Genomic DNA, 23,578 nt, shown 5'->3' on the forward strand with positions numbered 1-23,578 from the left:
GTCACAAGGGGGAGAGGCGGACCTGTAAGAAGACGTGAGGTAGCGCTTGCGCAGAAGAGTCACATGGTGGCTGGGCCGGGGAAATGGCGGCTCCAGGAGAGAGCGGGGCTTCGGGTGGCGGCGGTAGCACGGAGGAGGCATTTATGACCTTCTACAGTGAGGTGAACACAGAGTGAGGGATGGCGGCAACGGGGCGACCCCGCTGGAGCTACGCTCCCAGCCGGCGAAGGCAGTGGTCCTTCTGGCGTGGATCGTTGGGCAGCTCCTCCTCTCTGGCCTTTGGGGCGGTGGGGGCTTCGGGAGTGTGTGTGCATTTCTTAATATTGCGGCGCGGAGATCCCCTGGACGACAGAAAGGGGCGGGGGTCCGGCGTCTGCGGGGAGGCGGCGATCTTGGCCAACCAAGTGCTTGGGCGCGCGCAGAGTTCCCCAGGTCCGCGTAGTCGGGGGCTGGCAGCGGCTGGGAGGCTGGGCCTTCCTGGGGGCGACTTAACCGGGTTGGCCCCCGTTTTTATTCTCATCGGAAGCACTCTCTACTCTTAGTTATCTGTAGTGAGTTTTCCCGGTAGTTATTTCTGCCATTAGCGAACGCTAGGCACTGTGCATTTTGCCGTGTAGGCGTTATCTCCCTTTTACAGATGACAAACCTGAGGTTTAGGGAGGTGAAATAATTTGTGCTGGGTCTTAGAGCAGATGACAGCTCGGTATCATATTGGGAGGGAGTGAGTTTGGTGTGAGCCTCGTTTACTATCACATCTCCAGCGTGTAGAACGTAGTAGTTGCTTAATAAATATTTGTTGAGTAAACGAATGAATGAATAAATGAAGAAAAGAATGGCTTTTGGAGTCAGAGGACCTCGGATTGGATTCGTGCAAGGCAGTTAACGTGACTGTGACAGAATTCTTTCAAGCCATTGATTTTGCAATCCTCAATTTCCACGTTTGTAGAACGAAAGTTAATACTAAAACAAGAGTTTTAATGAGGGTTAAAGGGTTTAATGTATAAGAAAGTTTCATGAAATATAAAGCAGAAGCATCTTTGTAAGAGTTAAAATAAGGCTGAAAGTGGACCTCTTTAGGTTGGCATGGATTTGAGGAATGGAGTTGCTCCCCACCTGGCTGTGAGTTACTGAGAGTAAAGCACCATGTCACATTTCATCTTTTATCTCTGGTAGTTGTAACAGGGCTTGTTACATAGTGGTTTCTCCAAAATATTAAGTTTAAAAACAAATTAATATGTCCATTTACAGTCTGCTTTCAGAATGTCTGATTCACTTGAAAGTGTTAATGCACTAGTACCAGTTTACTGGCTTCTCATGAGTACTCAGCAGTTATAGTGGAACTTGTTTTAATTACTCTTTCTTAGTTAAAAAAAAAAGCAATCCTGTTTTGTTTAATTTAATGAGAGAAAGTGTCTAAAGGAGGACCCTTTAATCATCATTAACTAATATTTATTGAGCACCTGATATGGTCTAGTGTATTGTTTAGGTCCTGGAGAAATGGTAGTGAACAACAGAGAGAAAAGTCCTGTCTTCATAGAGCTTTCATTCTATTGAGAAGGATAAATAATGAATAGATGTACAATATACTGTCAGGTAGTGATAAGTGCTATGAGGAAAAATGAGTGGGAAAAAGAGAGTGGGGGGAGGGGCGTGCTATTTTACAAAAGAGTGAAGAGGGAATATGCTGAAATGGATTAGCTTATTATGTTACTGAGATCCTTTCCAAATCCATTTTGGCCATAGAAATAAAGATGGTATATATAACATGCCAGAGATTCATTCCAACTAAAATTTCAGTTCTGACAGTGGCACCAAGGATGTTTTCCTGGGACTACCTGGTGCTTGTTCTCTTTAGCATTGTGTTCAGGTCAGGGATTTTTCTAGCTATTAGAGTTAGAAAGGCGGAGTTATTTGCTCCCTCCCACACACTTTTTTAGTGCTGCTTTGGGTGTATATTTCAGTGTAATTGTATTTTTCCTTTCTTAAAAAGTTGTAAATTAATGTGAACATTGACAAGTACATCGTTCATCATTAGAGGGGAAGCTCTTTGAAGGCAGTGGCTGTGACTTATTTATTTTTGAATCTTCTTGCTGCCTTGCTCTGGCATCAAACTGTTGGGCTTAAAATTCTGGTTTATAAATTGGGTGATTGGGAAAAAATCTGGTTTACAGGTTGGCTGGTTACAAGTCAGTTGACCTAACTCTCAGTTTTCTTATCTGCGAAATGGGGATAATAGTGGTACTTACCATATAGGATTGTTGAGAGGAATAAACACCTGTAAAGTTTTTACATTATATTAAAATTCAGTAAATGGTAGCTGTTGTAATTATTTCTCAAAGTGTTTAGCAAAATACCTTGAACGTGTAGACACGCAAATAAATGTTTACTGAACATGTCTGTGAGTAACTTGTTAAGATGACAATTCAGAGTTCATTACTGAGCTTTACTAATGAGGTTTTTATCCCCTTTATTTTAGGTGAAACAAATAGAGAAGAGAGATTCAGTTCTAACGTCCAAAAATCAGATTGAAAGATTGACTCGTCCTGGTTCCTCCTACTTCAATTTGAACCCATTTGAGGTGAGGTATCTGATGTTGCTGTGGCCCTTGATAGGGAGCTTTACTGCAGGCAGGCTTACCTCGAAACACACACCTAATTTGTACTATGCATAGTTGGAGTTGAACTTGGGTGGTTTATTGTGAGCAGAGCTTGCTCTCATCTTTTAGTAACCCAAATATATATGGATTTATTTTCAAATGTGAAGGAATAGCTAGCCTTGGTAAATTTAGGGTCTTTGATTTAATTTGTTAGTTAAAACTTTTCTGTTTCACCACAATAAAAAAAATCTAACAACCCAAAAATGTTCACAAGATTATAGACAAGCAAATACAATTTTTAGCTTCCTTAGTTTTATAACTTTAAATATTTCCTGATTATAAAAGTAAATCATATTTCTAATAAAAATTAGAAATACAGAAAAAGCAAGAATAAAAATCATGTATAATCGTACCTAAGAAAACACCTGTTTATGCTCCGTTTTTAGTTTTATTTAGAAACAAAGAGGGTCATGCAGTTCATGCTGTTTTATTTTATTTTATTTTTTAAAAATATAAATTATTTATTTATTTAAATTTTTGACTGTGTTGGGTCTTCATTGCTGCGCGTGGGCTTTCTCTAGTTGCAGTGAGTTGGGGCTACTCTTTTTTTTGGGGGGGGGAGCTTCTCTTGTTGTGGTGCGCAGGCTCTAGATGTGCAGGCTTTAGTAGTTGTGGCTCACCGGCTCTAGAGTGCAGGCTCAGTAGTTGTGGCACACAGGCTTAGTTGCTCCGAGGCATGTGGGATCTTCCCAGACCAGGGCTCGAACTCCTGTTCCCTGAATTGGCAGGTGGATTCTAAACCACTGCACCACCCAGGAAGCCCCATGCTATTTTATTTTATTTATTTATTTTTTTGAATTTTATTTTATTTATTTATTTTTATACAGCAGGTTCTTATTAGTTATCTATTCCCATGCTATTTTATTTGTTTGTTTTTGTTTTTGTTTTTGTTTCTTGCGGTACGCGGGCCTCTCACTGTTGTGGCCTCTCCCGTTGCGGAGCACAGGCTCCGGATGCGCAGGCTCACGGGCCCAGCCGCTCCGCAGCATGTGGGATCTTCCCGGACCGGGGCACGAACCCGTGTCCCCTGCATCGGCAAGCGGACACTCAACCACTGCGCCACCAGGGAAGCCCCTCCCATGCTATTTTAAATGCTGTATTGTTACATAAACTATTTTTATACACTTTTTAAAGTCTCAATTATTATTTCAACAATTCCTTTATTGTACAATAATTAAACTACTTTCTAATTGTCACAATTATAAACAACTTTGAAACGAATGTTGTTACATCTTATAAAAAACACTTATTGAGCACTTATTAAAAAAACCCTTTTCTCCACTTCATTTTATTGTGGTAAAGTATGCATAATGTAAAATTAACCATTTGAACCATTTCTAGGCATACAGTTAAGTGGCATTAAGTACATTCACAGTGTTGTGCAATCATCATCCCTGTCCATTTCTAGAAGTTTTTCATCATTCCAAACTGAAACTTCAAACCCATAAAATAATAACTCTCCAGTCCTCCTACCCCCAGCCCCTGGTAAGCTCTATTCTGCTTTTTGTCTATGAATGCCTATTCCAGGTGCCTAATACAATGTTTGTTTATGTCTGGCTTATTTCACTTAGTATACTATTTTCAAGATTCACCAATTGGGAGCTTCCCTGGTGGCGCAGTGGTTGAGAGTCCACCTGCCGATGCAGGGGACACGGGTTCGTGCCCCGGACCGGGAAGATCTCACATGCCGCAGAGTGGCTGGGCCTGTGAGCCATGGCCGCTGAGCCTGCGCGTCCAGAGCCTGTGCTCCGCAACGGGAGAGGCCACAACAGTGAGAGGCCCGCGTACCACAAAAAAAAAAAAAAGATTCACCAATTGTTTCTGTTTTTTTGAAGAATATTTTTCATTTTAAAACGATCTCAGATTTGCAGAAAGGTTGCAAGTAAGTTGTCAATATGACACCCCATCTCCCTGAAATACTTTAGTGTATTTTCCAACGAACAACATTCTCCTACTGAACCACAATATCACAATCAAAACCAGGAAATAAAGGTTTTTTTTTTAGGAAATAAATGTTGATGCTTTTATTTTACTATGTGATCCTCAGACCCCATTCAAACTAGCTAATTGTTTCAATGATGTCCTTTATAGCAAAAGGATCCAGTGTGGAATCTCTGTTACATTTAGTTGTCATGTCTCATTAGTCTCCCTCAATCTGGAACAGTTCCTCAGTCTTTCCTTGACTTTCATGACCTTGGCATTTCTGAAGATTACAGGCCAGTTATTTTGTAGCATCTTTCTCAACTTGAGTTTGTTTGATGTTTCTTCACATTAGATTCAGTTTATGCAATGTTGACAGGAATAGCATAGAAGTGGTACTGCATTTTTCTCTTTGTAACCTGTAAAGTGGTACATGATTTTGATTTATCCTGTTATTAATGATATTACTTGATCACTTAAAGAGGTGCCTACTAGGTTTCTTCATGAAGTTAACTTTTTTCCCCTTTGTAATTGATAAGTATTTTATGAGGAGGTACTTTGAGAATGTGTGAATATACTGTCCTTATCAAAGTTTCAGTTTATTCATTTGTCAGTATAGACTTGGGGTTTCCTATTTTATTCAGTGGGTTATAATTTGATATTACTTATTTCGATGCTCAAATGTCCCAAATTTGACCAGTAGGTTACTTTTAAGCCTTTCCTGTCTTTTTGATATGTCTTCATCATTCTTTGATTAGTAGGCACTCTTGTACTTTTCCTGACCCAGCCTGGAATTAACCATTTCTTTGAGGAGTTCTGATTCCTTTTAATGAAGAATGATATTTAGAAATCAAGATTTGGATGCTAGGTATACCCATTGCCATTGGGATGTCACTACTCCCAGACTCTATTGGTAGACAGAGCTAAGGAGTGTGTGTGTGTGTGTACATACACATACACGTATTACATAGAAGTTCAATCCAACATCACAGGGTTTATTCTAGGGTTTTTTTCCTTTCCATGTTCATAGTTCCCTTCTCTGAGAAATCTGGCTCCCACTGTCTTTAATATATATATTTACTTAATTGATCCTCCTGTATGACTCTGATCTCGATCTCCCATTGCCATTCCTTCCCTCATGTGAATGACCTCCTCACCCTGCTTCACTCTGACACCAACACCAGGTTGCCTCACTGTGCAAAAACCTTTCTCCCCACACCTGAACTCTGAACTCCAATGCCAGGTCACCCTTTGGTGTGGGTATGTTTCTCACCTGGCTCTGCCTCCCTGTGCCTGCCCTCCACCCCCAAGAGCTCTCTTCGTCCCTCTTGGGCTCCAGCATCCTCCCCACCAAGCAGGCATGCTTCCTTCCTACCCTGCTCTGGTTTTGACACCTCGTGTCAGGCTACCTTCCTCTGGGAACACCCTCCTCATCTTTATTGGGTTCTGACTCCACACTCCAGGTCCCCCCCTGCATGGAGGTCCTCTTCACTCTGCTCATGTTCAACTGTCTGTGCCAGTTGTACTTGGGCTCCTACCCCTCAAGTTGGGCTGCCCTGTTATATTGGACGCTCTCCTACATGGGCACCCACCTCACCAGGCACAGGCTTCCACACCCCATGCTAGGCTTGGGCTTTGTGGAGATGTCCTTGCTTGGGCTCCTGCACCGTGTGCCCTCCCATATTGACAGTCTCACTCTGCTTAGGTTCTAACACCCTATGGCAGGCCACCTGTCCATGGAGGTGCCCTCCTCAACCCACTTTGGCACTCTTATGTCAAGTTACCCCTCTGTGGATGCTCTTCTTACCCTGTTGGGGCTCCAGCACCACATGACTAGCCGACACTCCTTGTGTGGTTACTGTCTTCTTTGTCCCAGATGGTCTCTGACACTCTGCTCTGGGCCATCTTGACTCCTCACCCAAAGTAGATGTCTACTTCGCCTGGCCCCACTTAACATATTTGAAAGGGAAGAGGAAGACGAAAAGCTTAAAGAGTATTTAGATATGATTTTGGGGAGGGCGTAGGGGTACATAATATGTTTGAAAGGTGATAAAGAATTTGATGGTATGTCCTTTCTGTTTAGTCATATATATATATTTTTTTTAATATTTATTTATTTGGTTGCACTGGGTCTGTAGTTGAGGCACGCGGGCTCCTTAGTTGTGGCATGCAAACTCTTAGTTACAGCATGCATATGGGATCTAGTTCCCAGACCAGGGATCGAACCCTGGCCCCCTGCATTGGGAGCATGGAGTCTTATCCACTGCACCACCAGGGAAGTCCCTAGTCATATTTTTAAATTGAGATAGTATGTACTGTGAAAAGGGGACACATGATCATATAACTTACCCATTTATTTAAGATAATTAGTGTTTCCTGTGGAGATCTGTTGATGAGGAGCAACAGATTGTTGGGACCAGTATGAATGCTAGGATTTTACTGTCCTACCAGTTAATGTGGTCTGGAACTTACTGTCCCATAGCTCCTGTCCTGATTATAGGAAGTGTGTTTGTTTTTAAATTTTATTTATTTTTTTCACCTCATGGCATGTGGGGTCTTAGTTCCCTGACCAGGCATTGAACCTGGGTGGTTGGCAGTGAGAGCTCGGAGTTCTAACCACTGGACCACCAGGGAATTTCCCGGGAGTGTGTTTGAATGTGTAAAGAATATGGTAAGGTTGACAAACTTGGGGAGGTGCCACATTGTGTTTGAGTGAGCAGGACTCCATCCATGACTGTCCGTTAGAACTTTTGTCTTTTCTCTTTCATACAGATCTGCTGGCCACTTTATAGGATGGGTGTCATTGTCTTTTTTTTAATTGAAGTATAGTTGGTATGCAATGTTGTGCTAGTTTCAGGTGTACAGCAAAGTGATTCAGTTATACTATATATACGTGTGTGTGTGTGTATTCTTTTTCAGATTCTTTTCCATTATAGGTTATTACAAGATATTGAATATAGTTCCTTGTGCCATATAGTAGGTACTTGTTGTTTATCTGTTTTATATATGGTAGTGTGTATCTGTTAATCCCAAACTCCTAATTTAGCCCCAAGCCCCCGCCAGTTGTCTTCTTACAAAGTTGGTTTTTGACCCTAAGTCAGGATTAGGTGTTCCTAGCAATTTAGGAAATAAGTAACTTCTGTTTTTTCATGCAACAACTACTGAGACATCTAAATGAATCAGGCTTTTCTCCAGAGGTAAGCAGACTGGTTTTTTCCTACTAAGGAGAAGTGATGCAGTAATAGCTGTCCTCTTGGCTATAAATTGAAATGCGAGTAGTTGTCCTATATACCATCTTCCTGAGCAGCAGATAGAAAAGGGACTCTGATGGGTCTTATTACAGGAATCCTAATCCAGGGGGCATCCCCCCCCCCCCCCCCCCCCCCCCCCCCGCTTCCTGCCATCACTGCACTATTTGGATGCATTTCTAACCTTCAGCCATTTTCTAAACATCTTTCTTATGCATTCTACAATTGTTCTTAGGTTAAGGGCCCTCCCCTACTTCCTTCCATAAGCTTAGATGAACCTGTGCGCCTGCTCAGCCCTGCCTTTTTCGTGTTGCTTTTTTCTGTTTAACTTTATTTTTTATAAAGATTTTATTTATTTATTTATTTTATTTATTTTTGCGGCAGGTGGGAAGCGGTGCGAAGGCTTCTCTCTAGTTGTGGAGTGCAGGTTTTCTCTCTCTAGTTGTGGCGCGCAGGCTCCAGGGCACGTGGGCTCTGTAGTTTGCGGCACACGGGCTCTAGTTGAGGTGCGCGAGCTCAGTAGTTGTGGCGCGTGGGCTTAGTTGCCCTGCAGCATGTGGGATCTTATTTCCCTGACCTGGGATCGAACCTGTGTCCCCTGCATTGTAAGGTGGATCCTTTACCACTGGACCACCAGGGAAGTCCTTCTATTTAACTTTAAAGCCCCAGAAGGCAGCACCACAGACTTCGTTTTCTGTTTATCTTGTTCAGCACGTTGGAAAGAAAGGTGTTTATCTCACAGGATTCTGGAACTTGCACATTATTAACAGGTCAGAGAGTTCAGATGTGACCCAAGACTGGATTCCTCTTTCAAGCAGAAGATCCTAAAGGAGACTCTGGCGGTTTATTTGAGTTCAGGAACTTATATAAATGCCACAGTCAAGCGTTTTTGTTTCTGTGTGATGACTTATTAACTCTCTGAGGTCCAAGACCGTGGATTTTTCTTTGCAGTATCCCCAAAGCCTGAGACACAGTGAGAGTTCAGAAAAATCTTCCAAGAATCCGAACAGACCTGTGAGCTTCCTTAGAGCCATATTGGTTATATGGTATTTATCATTTTGGTAAGAATTATTTGTGACTTGTCTGTCCTTTCCCTTGTGGACCTTAAATTCTATGAGGACAGTAGTGAGCGCAGGATCTAGCAATCCCAGGTGCTCCATAAGTTTGTACTGAATGTATAAAACTGGCTTCAAAGGGGTTTGGGCTGCAGGTATAGGCCCATTGTCTTCACTGTGTTTCATGGCCACACATGGCACCTCCAACTCTTAACGATAGAAGAGGAGTCGGATTAGCTAGCTTTGAAGGCACTCAGTGAATATATGTTGCTAGTGATCAGTACACATATGATATGACCCTTGGAAAAATAACTTTTGTTGTGTGTGTGTTTGTGTATATTTATACATACCCTCTTCATTTTTGCCAAATCATCTGAAAGTGAGCTGCAGACATTGATGCTTCATGCCTAAGTACTTTAGCATGCATCTCCTCAAAACAAGAACACATTTTCACATAACCACAACGCCATTGCCACACCTAGGAAAAACCACATTACTGCAGTTCAGCAACGTCATCTGGCATAAAGTCCACACTTGAATGACTCCAATTGTCCTAAAAAAAATCTCAATTATAGCTATTTTATTTTTTAACCTGGGAACCAGTCAAGGTTTATGAATTACATTTGGCATGATTAGTTCTAGGCTATAGCTTTATTGAGGCGTTTTTTTGTGTGTGAAGGTGGGATGATTTCCATCCTTTCACATTCATTTTGAATACCTTGTTGGGTTTGTTGGACTTCGGTTTGCTCTAGTACATTCCTTTTCCCCAGAACCAAGGAAAGGTAGGGTTCTCCTCTGAATATTTGTGTGTGTACAGTTACCTCCCTTTGTCTGTAAATCGTAATGTGGCTGCATTTTTTCTTTCGAGTGACTTTTCCCCGGTTCCTTTCTCCCTTGGGAAGGTATGATGGGGCGCACTCACTCTTGAAAAGTCTTTGTTTTAAAGTTCTTCCTTTTCCCTCACCCCAGTTGTATGCCTGACATTTGAGAATGGGTATGCTCTTGTAGTAACCTTCAAAAGTCTATTGAATGCAGGGGTGATTCAGCTTCATTGCCTACCAATAACTGCGGCTGTAGGTGGGCTGTTTGAATGTGTTGAAAGCTTGCTATAAATCTTGACATTACTTGTTGTCAAGTTTTTCTAAGACTCTAAACATCTGACTAAGCTTGGCAGATTACTTTTCAGTTTTAATTTCTCTGGTATGTAGTTTTCTTTTTTTTATATAAATTTATTTTATTTTTGGCTGCGTTGGGTCTTTGTTGCTGCGCACGGGCTTTCTCTAGTTGTGGCAAGCGGGGGCTACTCTTTGTTGCAGTGTGTGGGTTTCTCATTGCGGTGGCTTCTCGTTGCGGAGCACAGGCTCTAGGGGCATGGGCTTCAGTAGTTGGGGCATGCAGCTCAGTAGTTCTGGCTTGCGGGTTTTAGAGCACAGGCTCAGTAGTTGTGGCGCATGGGCTTAGTTGCTCCGCGGCATGTGGGATCTTCCCGGGCCAGGGTTCGAACCCGTGTCGCCTGCACTGGCAGGCGTATTCTTAACCACTGCGCCACCAGGGAAGCCCCTGGTATGTATTTTTCAAGATTTCTTACTTTTTTTTTTTCCTCTTTGCCCCCTTTAATAACTGATCATCAGTTCTATTAACTTCAAGTGCACTTATTTCTGACCTCTGTCATCATTCTTTACCAGTGCATCTCAAACTGTAATATGATTGAGATCACCTGGGGATCTTGTTGAAATGTTGATTCTGATTCAGTCACACTGAAGTGGGGCCTGCTCTTCTGAATTTCTAACAGACCTTCTTACCCTCTGCCCTTCAGCACCTTCTTCACACATTGAATACTAAGTACATAAATGTTAGGTGCTATGTTGAATCCATGGACTACACTATGAAATCCTCTGGTTTAATTGTATGTCTTATAATAAAGCCTTCTTTGAAAAACTCTTATTATATGGTAATTTAAAAAAATGTTTCCCCTGCTTATTTATCTTTTTATTTCTAGTGTATAGCAGCATGTTCAGCAGGTAGTAGCTGCTATGTAAATGTTTGAATGAATGTGTATTTTTGTGGTGAGGGAATCAGAATCCTTGATGACGAATGTCAACACCAGGATACCCAGGGTTGGAGAAGAATGATAAAACTTATCTTTAAAACAGTGTTGCTCAAAAAATACAGACTTTGCTGTCATATGACCGTACCCAATTCTACTAAGTTCTACTGAGCTGGAATCAGACTTTCCTGGAGTGAACCCCTGGCATGGCTCTCAGATTTCCACTCTGGGTTGAGAACTATTGAGCCATGTAAATTACAACGTCGAGCCAAGTGGACATTTCTCGATTGAGATGAAAATCAGCTGTGGGGGGGCTTTATTTGAAGATCTACAGTTCTCCCTCATTAAAAAAAAAAAAAAAAAATCAGGTAGCCAGCCTAATTATTTCCATGTTGAGTTGCTGTACTTTCTCCACATTTGCAAAGGTAAGTAGAGGGTGGGTGCTTTTCTTAATGAATGAAGGAGAAAGGCAACATTTTTCTCATGGTCTGTAAACATGTCCCTAGGTGTAGGGTAATTTATTATTTTTCTGATGGAGTGAAAGAAACCACTGAATTAATTTGAGAACCCTGAAACACTATAGCTATTATTCTGTTATTGGTTTACTCATTTATATTTCTTGAACATTTTTTAGAACTGTATGTCAGGTACTGTTATAGAATGCTGAGTACTGTTCTAGATGCTGATTATAAAATGTATAATTATTGGGCATCTCTTAAATCTATAAATTCTTTTACTCTCTTTTACAGTTTTGATTTTGTTGTTGTTTGTTTGTTTTGCGGTACGTGGGCCTCTCACTGTTGTGGCCTCTCCCGTTGCGGAGCACAGGCTCCGGACGCGCAGGCTCAGCGGCCATGGCTCACGGGCCCAGCCGCTCGGCGGCATGTGGGATCCTCCTGGACCCGGGCACGAACCCATGTCCCCTGCATCGGCAGGCGGACTCTCAACCACTGCGCCACCAGGGAAGCCCTACAGTTTTGATTTTGATTCTTCCAGGTTCTTCAGATAGATCCTGAAGTGACAGATGAAGAAATAAAAAAGAGGTTTCGGCAGGTATGATACTATATTCCTGTAATAGGTGGAGTTTGAACCTTTTAAAAATGTATTGAGTGCATGATTCTCTTAGGACTTGAGGGTTATTATCAGGGCATTCTATTATGACTTTTGGGCCAAAGTTTAATCTTTTTTTTTTTTTAAGGCTATGTAACTCTGAAAAAAATCTTACAGTGACATACAAATCTTAAATAATTTAATGACCACGGCTTACCTGTGAATAGGATGAATTTTACATCCAAATAGAATCTCTCCAGTTCCTTAATTAAGAGAGAGAAGTACAAGGTAGAGTAGTAGAGCTTACATGGAGTCATACTTATCAAATCCCCTGGCTTCTAGGAGATTCATAACAGTGTTTTATTTTTAAGTTCATTTAACAGTGTTAAATGATTTTATTTTTAAAGTTCTATTCCTCAATAATTTTATCTTTTGCAAACTTATGTGAATACTCAAGATACTTGGTTTAATATAGAGTGCTTTCAGAAAGTTCTCTGGGAAAGGAGATCTACAACCTCTGATTCTTGCCCATTCTAATATTTAATAACTCAAGCTGCAGAGTTTTATAGTAGCCTTTTAAAACACCCTTCCAGTTTTAACAGCTGAGTAACCCCCCAGCCTTTTCTTCTATGAGTTGAATAATCATACTCCCTGTAATGTCTTTGCAAATTGGATTTTCTGTATATTTCATGTCTTTTTTTTTAACTTTCCTCAACTTATATCTTTTATATACTTCATATTTTAATAGGGCCTGACCAGTGCTGAATATAATTCTTAGCTCCTGCATGACAGACTTGTTAATATCCAGTGTTATGCTTGCTTTTTCAATAGTCATTGCCTCCACATTGCTGACTCATGATCATCTTCTGATCTACTATTAAGCCATGGTGTTTTTATCTTTGCCTACTCAGTCATCTCCCATTATATAACTTCAGAGCTTTTTTGCTTCCTGACTTCTTCTCTGCACTTATATTCAGCTTTTTCCCCTTCTTCTAAAATTTCAAGTTTTCTAATGTAATGCATTAGAAGTCTTTCCCAATTCAATAAGCAGTCATTCAAATTCATAGTCAAAACTTTTAGACTATTTATGTAGCTATATGAAGAACTCAATAAGAGTTCTTATTTAGTCATTAATAGAGCCTAATAGTTAAGAGTGTGGGTGCTGGAGCTGTATGACTTGAGTTTCTGTCTTGGCTGTACCTCTTACAAGCAGTGTGAGCTCTGGCAAGTTACTTTCAACCTTCCTGTGCCCTGTTACCTCATTTGTAAAATGCATGTAATGATGGTGGCTGCCCCTGGGGTTTTTATAAGGATTTGAATGAGGCAACACACCTAAAGCACTTAGAGTAGGTCTTGGCCTATGGTATGTCCTCTTCATGTGCTAGCTGTTGCCATTGTGTGTTAATATGCTAAATTCTTTACTCATTATCTCATTTCATCCTTACAACAACCCAGTGAGATATAGGTATACAGTATTGTCCCACTTAGAGAGGAGGAAACTGAGGCGGAGATAGATCAAGTGAATTGCTCAAGGTCTCACAGCTAGCGGGTGATTGAAGTTGAAATTGGAGCCCAGGATTTTGGCTCCGGTAATGCTGGATTTAGCAGTAGATCCCTACTTGATGTCATCCCCGAGCACAGTCCCTCTGTTCAGACTGTTTCTGTCTGTCGGTGACAGTAGGTCAGTGGTCCTTAGCCCTGGCTGTCGGTGACAGTAGGTCAGTGGTCCTTAACCCTGGCTGTCGGTGACAGTAGGTCAGTGGTCCTTAACCCTGGCTGTCGGTGACAGTAGGTCAGTGGTCCTTAGCCCTGGCTGTCGGTGACAGTAGGTCAGTGGTCCTTAGCCCTGGCTGTCGGTGACAGTAGGTCAGTGGTCCTTAGCCCTGGCTGTCGGTGACAGTAGGTCAGTGGTCCTTAGCCCTGGCTGTCGGTGACAGTAGGTCAGTGGTCCTTAGCCCTGGCTGTCGGTGACAGTAGGTCAGTGGTCCTTAGCCCTGGCTGTCGGTGACAGTAGGTCAGTGGTCCTTAGCCCTGGCTGTCGGTGACAGTAGGTCAGTGGTCCTTAGCCCTGGCTGTCGGTGACAGTAGGTCAGTGGTCCTTAGCCCTGGCTGTCGGTGACAGTAGGTCAGTGGTCCTTAGCCCTGGCTGTCGGTGACAGTAGGTCAGTGGTCCTTAGCCCTGGTTGTCGGTGACAGTAGGTCAGTGGTCCTTAGCCCTGGCTGTCGGTGACAGTAGGTCAGTGGTCCTTAGCCCTGGCTGTCGGTGACAGTAGGTCAGTGGTCCTTAGCCCTGGCTGTCGGTGACAGTAGGTCAGTGGTCCTTAGCCCTGGCTGTCGGTGACAGTAGGTCAGTGGTCCTTAGCCCTGGCTGTCGGTGACAGTAGGTCAGTGGTCCTTAGCCCTGGCTGTCGGTGACAGTAGGTCAGTGGTCCTTAGCCCTGGCTGTCGGTGACAGTAGGTCAGTGGTCCTTAGCCCTGGCTGTCGGTGACAGTAGGTCAGTGGTCCTTAGCCCTGGCTGTCGGTGACAGTAGGTCAGTGGTCCTTAACCCTGGCTGTCGGTGACAGTAGGTCAGTGGTCCTTAACCCTGGCTGTCTGAAAGGATCACCTATGGAGGTTTTTGCTTAACTTTTTGTTATAAGAAATTTTTGTTATATTTTAAAAAGAAAGAATAAAACAATGAAAGCCCATATATTCACCATCTATATGCAACAGTTCCCTTCATTAACTATATATGTATTTTTGGCAGAACTGTAAATTACAGACACTATGATACTTCACCCCTAAGTACTTAAGCAGTTATCCCACCAAAGTAAAAAAAGGACATATTCTTGCAAAACTACTTGTCACACCTAACAAATTAACACTAATTCCTTACCATCATCTGATATCCAGTCTAGTAGAGGTTTGAAAAGTACAGATGCCAGAGACTGATTCAGAAGGTCTCAGGCTGGAAAGTAGACCTCTGTATTCCTAAAAATCTGCACAGGGTTGGAACACAGCCAGAACTGAGAGCCACTGCTCGATATTAGAAGTTCTTTTAGGAAAGAGATGATATCTCAGACCTGTTTAATCCTCTCCAGTGCTCCATATAAGAAACATAAAAGGAACTTGGTACTTTTTGTTCTTTCCTTCCCCCTCCCAAATTATCACAACATCTTCATAACACTAGGCTTACATTTGTTCTCAAATAAATGTTTTCCATCTGTGCAGTTACCTGTTGGTACTTGAATTTTATTAAGGACTAACACTTCTGGGCATTTTTATGATATTTATTAATTTTTTAAAAATGCTTCTGGCTGGCAGTTTTTGCCCTAATAAGAGCTTTTGGTCGTAAAGAGGCACAATGCAGGCGAAGAGTTACTAAACGTTCCTCTTATTGACAAAGCTATCTCTTCTCTTATTCTAGTTATCCATATTGGTGCATCCTGACAAAAATCAAGATGATGCTGACAGAGCACAAAAGGCTTTTGAAGGTATTTGTATATTTACCTGCTTCTGAGTAACATATTGTCAGTGCTCGGGACTAACTGTTCCTAGTCCTGGATCAAGAAAAGAATGTTACAGTTTTGTCTTCTGGTCATGAAGAAGCTGTGGTTTTCAGTAGAACGGTTGTCATTCAAAGCAGAATGTTGCTGTTTAGAAATAGACCTTAACTTTGGTTTGTTAAAACTTTTATGTGCCAACAAAGATTGTTACTGCATAGGATCATTTTTTTTCCTTTGAACATAAAAAATAATTGGAAGAATTTGATCACTGAGTTAAATCTAGATGTGGTGTATTTAACCTTGAGCATATATTTAATTTTTTTCCAAGGCTCTCAAGGAAAATCATTGCTGTAGTTGTATGTTTTTAAAGTAGTTTAACAACAGTAAATGATTTAACAAAGTAGGGAATGCTTTTAGACGGCACAAGTCCATTTACACTGCCTGAGTATAGTTCAGACTTTGAGAGGGTGTTTGCAGAAACAGTTAATTTCAATGTTTTGCATTAGCTGTGGACAAAGCTTACAAGTTGCTACTGGATCAGGAACAAAAGAAGAGGGCCCTGGATGTAATTCAGGCAGGAAAAGAATACGTGGAACACACCGTAAGTATTTATAGTGCTGCTGTGTTTACAGGAAGTATTAGTAAGCCTTGGGCGCCTTGCCTTGTAGGAGGGTAAATGTTAACATTAACATAGCAATGCCTAACTGGCCTGATGGGCCTGATTGCTCCTGTGGTCTCCACCACTTTGCTGTGGTGGTGAACAGTGCGTGCCTGAATCTGGCATTCACTCCTAGAGCTCAGGATAAGTGGCCAGGACGCTGCTCCTACCTGTTTCCCTAGCAGTCCCTTGTTGTGGAAAGAGGGTTTTTCTTGCGCTCTCATCGCAGTACCCCATTCTGAAAGTGGAACAGTGGAGCAGCCGTGGTGCTGCTTGACCCTGGACTTTTATTCTTGTCTCTGTGAAAGGGTTGAAATGAGGGCTTGAGAAAGGCTGGCAAGGGGATATGAGTAAATATTTAAAAAAAAAATAGAACGAGATACATGTCTGTATTAATAATAGGGTTGGGAAGGACTCAATTGAAATAAATTCAGTTTTAGCTGTCTTTATTTTTTTCCATTACCTAAATCTCCCGAGTGGTGGGAAATGTTAAGATAGCTTCCTTGAGGTAAGAAAGGTCTTTGTTGTATTTTTTTACTTGCTAGGGCAAGAATCTTGAGGCTGTTCTTTAAGAGCAGTTTCAATTGGGAGTGAATATGGATGTGACCTTTTCTTTGAAGAGCTTTGGAATCTGTAACAACTATATAACCAATAATAGTAACGAGGCCAATTTAGATGAGGGACATGAGTAAAAAGAAGAGACAGACTGCCATAACTGTGTCTTGCTGGTCATGTGTTGGAATTTGAGGGCCAAATTCCGGTAGAAACCAGAAAAGAACCTGACAATTTGTCCCTGAATTATTGTGATAGTTACCCTTCCTCTGTATTTTACCTGTAAAGGAGCCACCCTCAGGCTTTCTGACCACAGGGTGGCAGTAGGGCCTTTTTGAGCTTGGAAGGCACTTGGCTTTTTGCCGGACTGAATGGTAATTTAATGGAGTAATGTCATTCTTTTGTGAATGGATATATTTATTTTTGGGGGGAATCTCAATGGTGGCCAAAGTGATGAAAACATCAGTTAATGTGTTGTGAAGATCGTTGGTTTAAGGAGGTTTCACTGAAAAGTATCCAGAATGCCATTGCAGAAATGCCAGAAAACAATCATATTGGATGCTGCAAATTCTGTAGCTTCTTTAAAACTTGACAAATGTACTTCTTTTTTTTGCTATAAACACATAACCACAAGCCATGAAAGATAAATGCATAATCTGTTCAATGTATCAGAGGCTCTTTGGACCTGGCCTAGGATCTGATAAGTTGGGGACAACTCCCCAGCCGGTCCCCTTGTGTTGGATTTTAGATGAGGTTAGAGAAAGGACCCCTGGTTCCTAGTGTTCTTTGATTGCGTTGCTGTTTTGGAGGGGAGGGGAGTGGCTCATCTTTTCTCAATGCAAACTTTTTGTTATACCTGTAGAAAAATGCACATATTCTATGTGTGCAGCTTAATGGATATTCTCAAAGTATGAGCGCTCATTTTTTGATGGAAAAAAATTCTTTTTAGGTGAAAGAGCGAAAAAAGCAATTAAAGAAGGAAGGAAAGCCTACAAATGTGGAGGAGGATGATCCTGAGCTGGTAAGTTAAATATGGGAAGAACCACCTCATCTCGTGTGAATGGGTTCACTGATAGGTGGGTTAAAGAGAGGGAAGCTTAAGGAATGTTGCATACGTGCTAGAAACATTTTCACTTAAAATATTAAAGTGTATATTCATTCTCCTTTTTGAAAAATCCACCTTTTTTTGGACATAGGGCTATGGCCTTTCCTTTGAGGGTTTGTCTGCTCATTGGAGTTCGCAGTAGACTTTATTTTATAAAACACACAGAGCATTATCCATAGTTTCTGCTTTTAATTTCTTTTGAAGAACATTGAAAACTTAGGTACCTGTGAAGCAAAGCAAGAGCAGAATCCTAGATTGTTTTTTCAGTCTTTTCCAGATGTCTCACCTGTACCTAATTCCACAGCGGTTATTTTTAGGGACCTGTGTTTGACTCTTTCTAAAGCATTCCACTTAGTTTTAAAAGAACCAACAAGCATTTATTTTTATAACCACACTCATCAATTTCTGTGATGTTTAAATCACATAAGTACAGTAGTAATTGCAACTGGGATAGACAGCTTTGGGAGCAACCACAAATGACTCTTGGTAAACAGCTGTCTACAGCCATGGGTACCCATTGTGCTGCAGGTAATAATGTGCTTCCAGGGAAATGGCAAGCATCTGTTTTTTTTTTTTTTTTCAATTTTTATTTGGTTGCACCAGGTCTTAGTTGCGGTTTGAGGCCCCCTTAGTTGTGGCATGCAAACTCTTAGTTGTGGCATGCATGTGGGATCTAGTTCCCTGACCAGGGATTGAACCTGGGCCCCCTGCGTTGGGAGTGCAGATTTTAACCACTGCACCACCAGGGAAGTCCCCAAGCATCTGTTAATCCTGTGGGTTCTTCAGTGGAGATTGGTTAAGAGAGAGATTCTACTTATGTATTTGTGTCTGATTGCCTCACTGGCCTGAAAAATTTTAAGTCATCTTAATCTTGCCTCAAGTTAGGTCAGTAAATAACTTAATCCACATGCTTATTTTAAAAGATTTATAGAGGAGCAGCTGTCTTACTGCTGCTGGAAACTGCTCACCGGAAACTTCCTATCAACTTCTTCCATCAGTGATTTTACTAACAGCAGCTGGTCCCCTCTTCTGTTTGGTGACACTGCTTGAGAACTGTTAGGCCATCTTTTCCACTAGCCACTTGTTTGGGGTTTACTCCATTCCAGTATTGTAGTTTTTTTTTCTCCTCAGCCTTACTTTCCCTTCCTTTTAATTATCCTTTTTAGTCTTTTCTGAAGACCCTCTTATAAATATTCCTTGCTCCTCCTAAGTTGTTAAGAACCTTAACTTTTTTTAGTTGTCTTTTTTTCCTGCTTATAAAAGAACACATGCTAATGCTAGAAAATTTGGAAAAAGCAGAAAAATATAAAAAATTAAAATCACCAGAAACTGTTCATCCAGGAGCTTTTAAAAATATTGAAATATTCATTACAGATTCCTTCACCTCTTTGATGTTTGTCCTTATTAGGGGCTGGAGTTTGTCAGCATTGCTTTCATTGAGCAGTGCCTGGGAGGTAACAGTATTAAAGAGAAGTGACATTAATTTGGGGATTCCTTTACTTCCCCTTTTTTCATATGTCACTTTTGCTCCATTGTCTCTGATTTTCGGATATAAATCGTATGAAATCTGCATGATGGGTTATTTTTTATATTTCTTTGCATATTTAAAATATATTTGGGGGAAAAAGTTTTAAAGATAAGAGTTTTGTTTTCTATCTAATGCTGTGTTACCTGTTTCTGCCAACGTAAGAGTCAGAATATAAGCTCAGCTGCCTACAACTGAGACCCCAGATGACAGTGGTTTGAACAAGTCAGTGACTTTTTTCTCTCCTGTGTAGTAAGTCTTTGGGAAGATGGCTGCTGGACTGCGTGTCACTCAAGGACTCAGTGTCCTCCTTTCTGTGGCTCTGCCAACAAGTGTGTTGCCTCCATTTTCACAGTCCGGGATGTGTCATCACCTCACCCATGTACAAACAGCAGGATAGAGGAATAGGGCGGGAGGGATAAGTGTGCTCCCTCTAAGAACACTCCAGAAAGTTGCTACATCACTTCTCCTTATAGCTCATTAGCTAAAACAAGTTACATGGCCACGCCTAGCTACAGAGAAGCCTGAGAAATACAAGCTTTTGCGCTGGGTGGCCATGTGCTTTAAGATAAGGGAGTGTACAAGAAGGTAGAACACGTCATGGGGCGAGGATAGGGGACAACTAGTATCTCTGCCACAGTTGGGAGACTCCTGAGACTAGTCTGATAGCACCTGCATATCTCCAGTACCTCTCTTGGTGCCTAGCTCAGAGTAATTATACGCGTGAAAAGAAAGAATGAAAGTTATTTTTGGAAGTTCTTTGGAAGAAAGGGCCCTCCAAAATTTCATTGGTTGCGATAAGTGGGTAAAATTTTTTTTTTCTCTTAATTGGTGCTTTTTACCAGAGCAAGGCTTCTCTGTATCATCTGCATGGTGAAAGTGGAAAGAGCTCATAGGAGGATGTGTTATTTATCTCCCAGGAGAGAGCCAGCATCCTGAAGTGGTTCTCTCTGGAGAGTCTTTTTTCCTTGCTGGTCTAATCTGCTTTTGTCCTGGGCTCCATCTAAAAATATTTGATTCAAATTGCTGGTAAAATATTTACTTTGTTTTCTTCTTAATTTTTTTGTAGTTCAAACAAGCAGTATACAAACAGACCATGAAACTCTTTGCTGAGCTGGAAATTAAAAGGAAAGAGAGAGAAGCCAAAGAGATGCATGAAAGGTATATATTAGTATATTCGTTTAAGCCATGTCTGAATACCTAGATTAACCAAGATGGTCTTCGGAGATTTTCCTGGTGAAGGAATTGTTACAGTACATCGTTTAAGAGGCTGTCTAAAATAGTTATCTGAAACAGCCAAACTTTTGAATCACTAGGGTAAGGAATTCTCTCTGACTTTTGGGAAATATTGAATAGGCCTGTCCTTAGGGAGTTTATAATCAAGAGTGCTGTGTGTTTTCTTCCTGATTTCCTGGAGTGAAGTAGGCAGTTATTCAGGCCAGAGCCTTTTGTGTGACTAGTGGCTGCAGCTCTGGTGAGTATGTAGTGTTGTACAGTGTAATCACTTACAATATATTTGTTGCCGGAAAGTATGATTTCCTTTGCTCATCAGAAATCTTGAGGTTAATTTAGTTGATGTATTTTGTATTGCTGATTGGTGTTTAGCAATAACTAGGTTTTGCTAGTTGGGGTTGTGTGAAATGGCCTTGTTTTGGGGGAGGGTTTTGTCCAGAGATGCTCTTGAACAAGAACCTCTGCTATCGTCATGGTCACTCTACTGAAGTAAGGTGGCCTGGGTTCTTGAGATGGCAGGGACTGGGCCTGGAACCTCCGATTATTGTTGGCTGGGCTTTGACGACCTTGTCTGTCTCTCTCTGGGACAGGGGTATCTGTATCTTGCCCCAGAGTCTCATCTGCATGTTTTTAGAATGACATTTGTGCAGTGCTTTGAGCCCTTTCCAGACAGCCGTCTTTGGAGAACTCTAGGGAATTGGTTTACCTTATACGCTTGTTTTTGTGGGGAAATGCCTAACTTGTATGGTTAACACAGTCTCCAGGTATCATGTAAATCCTATGGCCTGGTTTTCCTCCTAGGAAGCGACAAAGGGAAGAAGAGATTGAAGCTCAAGAAAAAGCCAAACGAGAAAGGGAGTGGCAGAAAAATTTTGAGGTAAGTTTCCAAGGTGGCCAGGGACTCTTATTCCAGAGTAAGAAAACTTCCCAGCATAGAAGCTTGATTCCTGGGCATTGCCAGGACTGACTGGGGTGGACAGTCGGGGAAATGGCTTATGTGGGGAAGAGCGGGGGCTTTGGGGGCTGAGTTCTGGCTCAGCCACCTCTGCGCTCTGTAGCTTGGCAAGGGCATGATAGGCACAGCTGCAAGTGGGCTCAGGAACAATGGTTGACACCTCTAATTTAGGGGGTAAACGTGGAGTAGCGCCCTATTTAGAGGTCTGTTAGTAGAAACGGAGGTTCTTGTGACCCCGGTGTCCTGCCTGCAGAGAGACTTAAGGCTTGATTCCTCTTTGACATCCTGGTTATATCCTTCAGGGGCTCAACCAGTTTCCTGAACTGAGCACCATTTGGTCTTATCTTCTGTAAGATTTAGGACTCAGGGTAAGGATTGGCTAACCAACGATGATGGCTTTGTTTCTGTCCCACTGAGTGAATGCACAGAGAGAAAATGAGTAGGCCCCTCGGTAAGGGGGAGGGATCCCAGTGGCCCTCCCAGCACAGCTGGCCGGGCATTGTGCTGGCTTCACGCCTCCATCCAGGTTTTAAGGGGCAGAAGGAAGGGGCGGGGGAAAGAGCGGCTGTACTGCTGGCAAGCCAGATGGCTTTGAGAAAAGGATGCAACCTCTGAGCCCTGGTGTCTTCGTTTGTGAAACACCAGTGGCACGACACACCGCAGCTTTTTGTGAGGGTTAGAAATAGCGTGCAGTAAGTGTCTAGCCCAGAGGTTCCCAGCAGACGATGGCTTTGTTGTGATGAGTATTATCCGTCTCATCCTCCTTTCCAGCCTGTGGCTTATCCTGCCTTCTAGGGGTGGTATGACCCTTTCCTGGGCCCATGGAAGGGGCAGAAAAGCTCTTGCTCTGTTCTACTCTTGGATTATTCCAGAGGACTGGGCTGGGCCGAGCTGGGCTACAAGGGGGACGGCAGAGCAGGCCCTTCCTTTCCCTAACTGGTTTCCTCACCTCAAACCTCTTCTGTGCTTAGGAAAGTCGAGATGGTCGTGTGGACAGCTGGCGAAACTTCCAAGCAAATACAAAAGGAAAGAAAGAGAAGAAGAACAGGACCTTCCTGAGACCACCCAAAGTAAAAATGGAGCAGCGTGAGTGACCGCCTGGGGTCACAGCCACAGAACCTTCCCTCACCTGTCTCCCCTCCTGCTTTGAAGGACTCATTCTTTCCTCCCATTTTCACCCCAACATAGAGTAGTATTTGCTTTTTAGTCCATTTTGTTTTCAATACAATTTAATATCGATCAGAGTAATTCTTTTGTACATTGAAATGAGGGGCTCGGTTTAAAAAGAAACCTACCCCTACCCCTAGACCAACCGGGATCTGGAAGGTGCCACCATTGGTGCTGCCTTCTCTTCCCGCAGCCTGTAACTTAATGTTTTGTACTTCACTGAATTGTGATGGTTAGAAACTTCGTGTATAGTTTGTGGAAATCATCCAATTAAACATATTGCTTAAAATGGTGTTGCCATGACTTCAGAGACAAGCCTGGGCCACCTTAGGAAGCCCCTTTCCTTCAGTTGCTTGCTTCTGGGTGTGGCATCCTTCGAAGCCCCAGATCAGATGGGAAGGCATTGGACACACAGAGCAGTCACTCGATGTCCTGACGTCCCGTGGTGTTTGGCATGTGCTTTCCCGTCTGACTGGCCAGTCCGTGTGGCATGAGGCTCCAAGCCACCCAAACCTGTTCACTTTCCAAAGAGCTAGCCATCCTCCCTCCAGTACCACTGTGTCCCAGCCTGTCTGCGTTTGTTAGTGGTAGTATTCTGTATGTGTAATAAATTTTTATACCCGAACCACTGGTGTACTGTTGCTCAGGTAGTTTTCCACGGGTGAGTCTCTTGTCGGGCTTGGCCCATCCGCAAAATGCTTTGGAGTTGTATGGACCTGGCTTCTGACCCCTTACTTGCTGAACCTTAATTTCTTCATCTGCAAATGGGAATATAGATCACTGGCAGCTTTCAGGGAGGATTAGGTGCAGCATATGTAAGGTAACTATCATAGTGCTCAGTGGGTGTTGCCAGGATTATTTCTGTGCAAAATGAAAATACTGATTATTTTGAGGATTAAATGAAATAACGTATGGAAGCA

At 42.2% G+C, this 23,578-nt stretch overlaps 1 protein-coding gene across 3 annotated transcripts; it reads left to right on the forward strand.

The window, feature by feature from the left end:
- Positions 1-39: 39 nt before the first annotated feature.
- On the forward strand, positions 40-23,283 carry DNAJC8 (DnaJ heat shock protein family (Hsp40) member C8). Of its 3 annotated transcripts, none has more exons than XM_019938326.3 (9): positions 40-161; positions 2,477-2,578; positions 11,923-11,979; positions 15,385-15,451; positions 15,970-16,064; positions 17,623-17,694; positions 20,373-20,464; positions 21,338-21,413; positions 22,463-23,283. In XM_019938326.3, exons 1-9 carry the CDS (start codon positions 84-86, stop codon positions 22,583-22,585), a joined length of 762 nt encoding a protein of 253 aa, XP_019793885.1. In that variant the 5' UTR covers positions 40-83; the 3' UTR covers positions 22,586-23,283. The 3 variants fall into 3 exon arrangements, with proteins under 3 accessions (XP_019793885.1, XP_019793887.1, XP_019793886.1); XM_019938328.3 differs by lacking the exon at positions 22,463-23,283 and adding an exon at positions 21,794-22,036; XM_019938327.3 differs by lacking the exon at positions 11,923-11,979.
- The last annotated feature ends 295 nt before the right edge of the window (positions 23,284-23,578 follow it).

Source organism: Tursiops truncatus, chromosome 1 (genome assembly GCF_011762595.2).
Source record: "Tursiops truncatus isolate mTurTru1 chromosome 1, mTurTru1.mat.Y, whole genome shotgun sequence".
NCBI lineage: Eukaryota > Metazoa > Chordata > Mammalia > Artiodactyla > Delphinidae > Tursiops > Tursiops truncatus.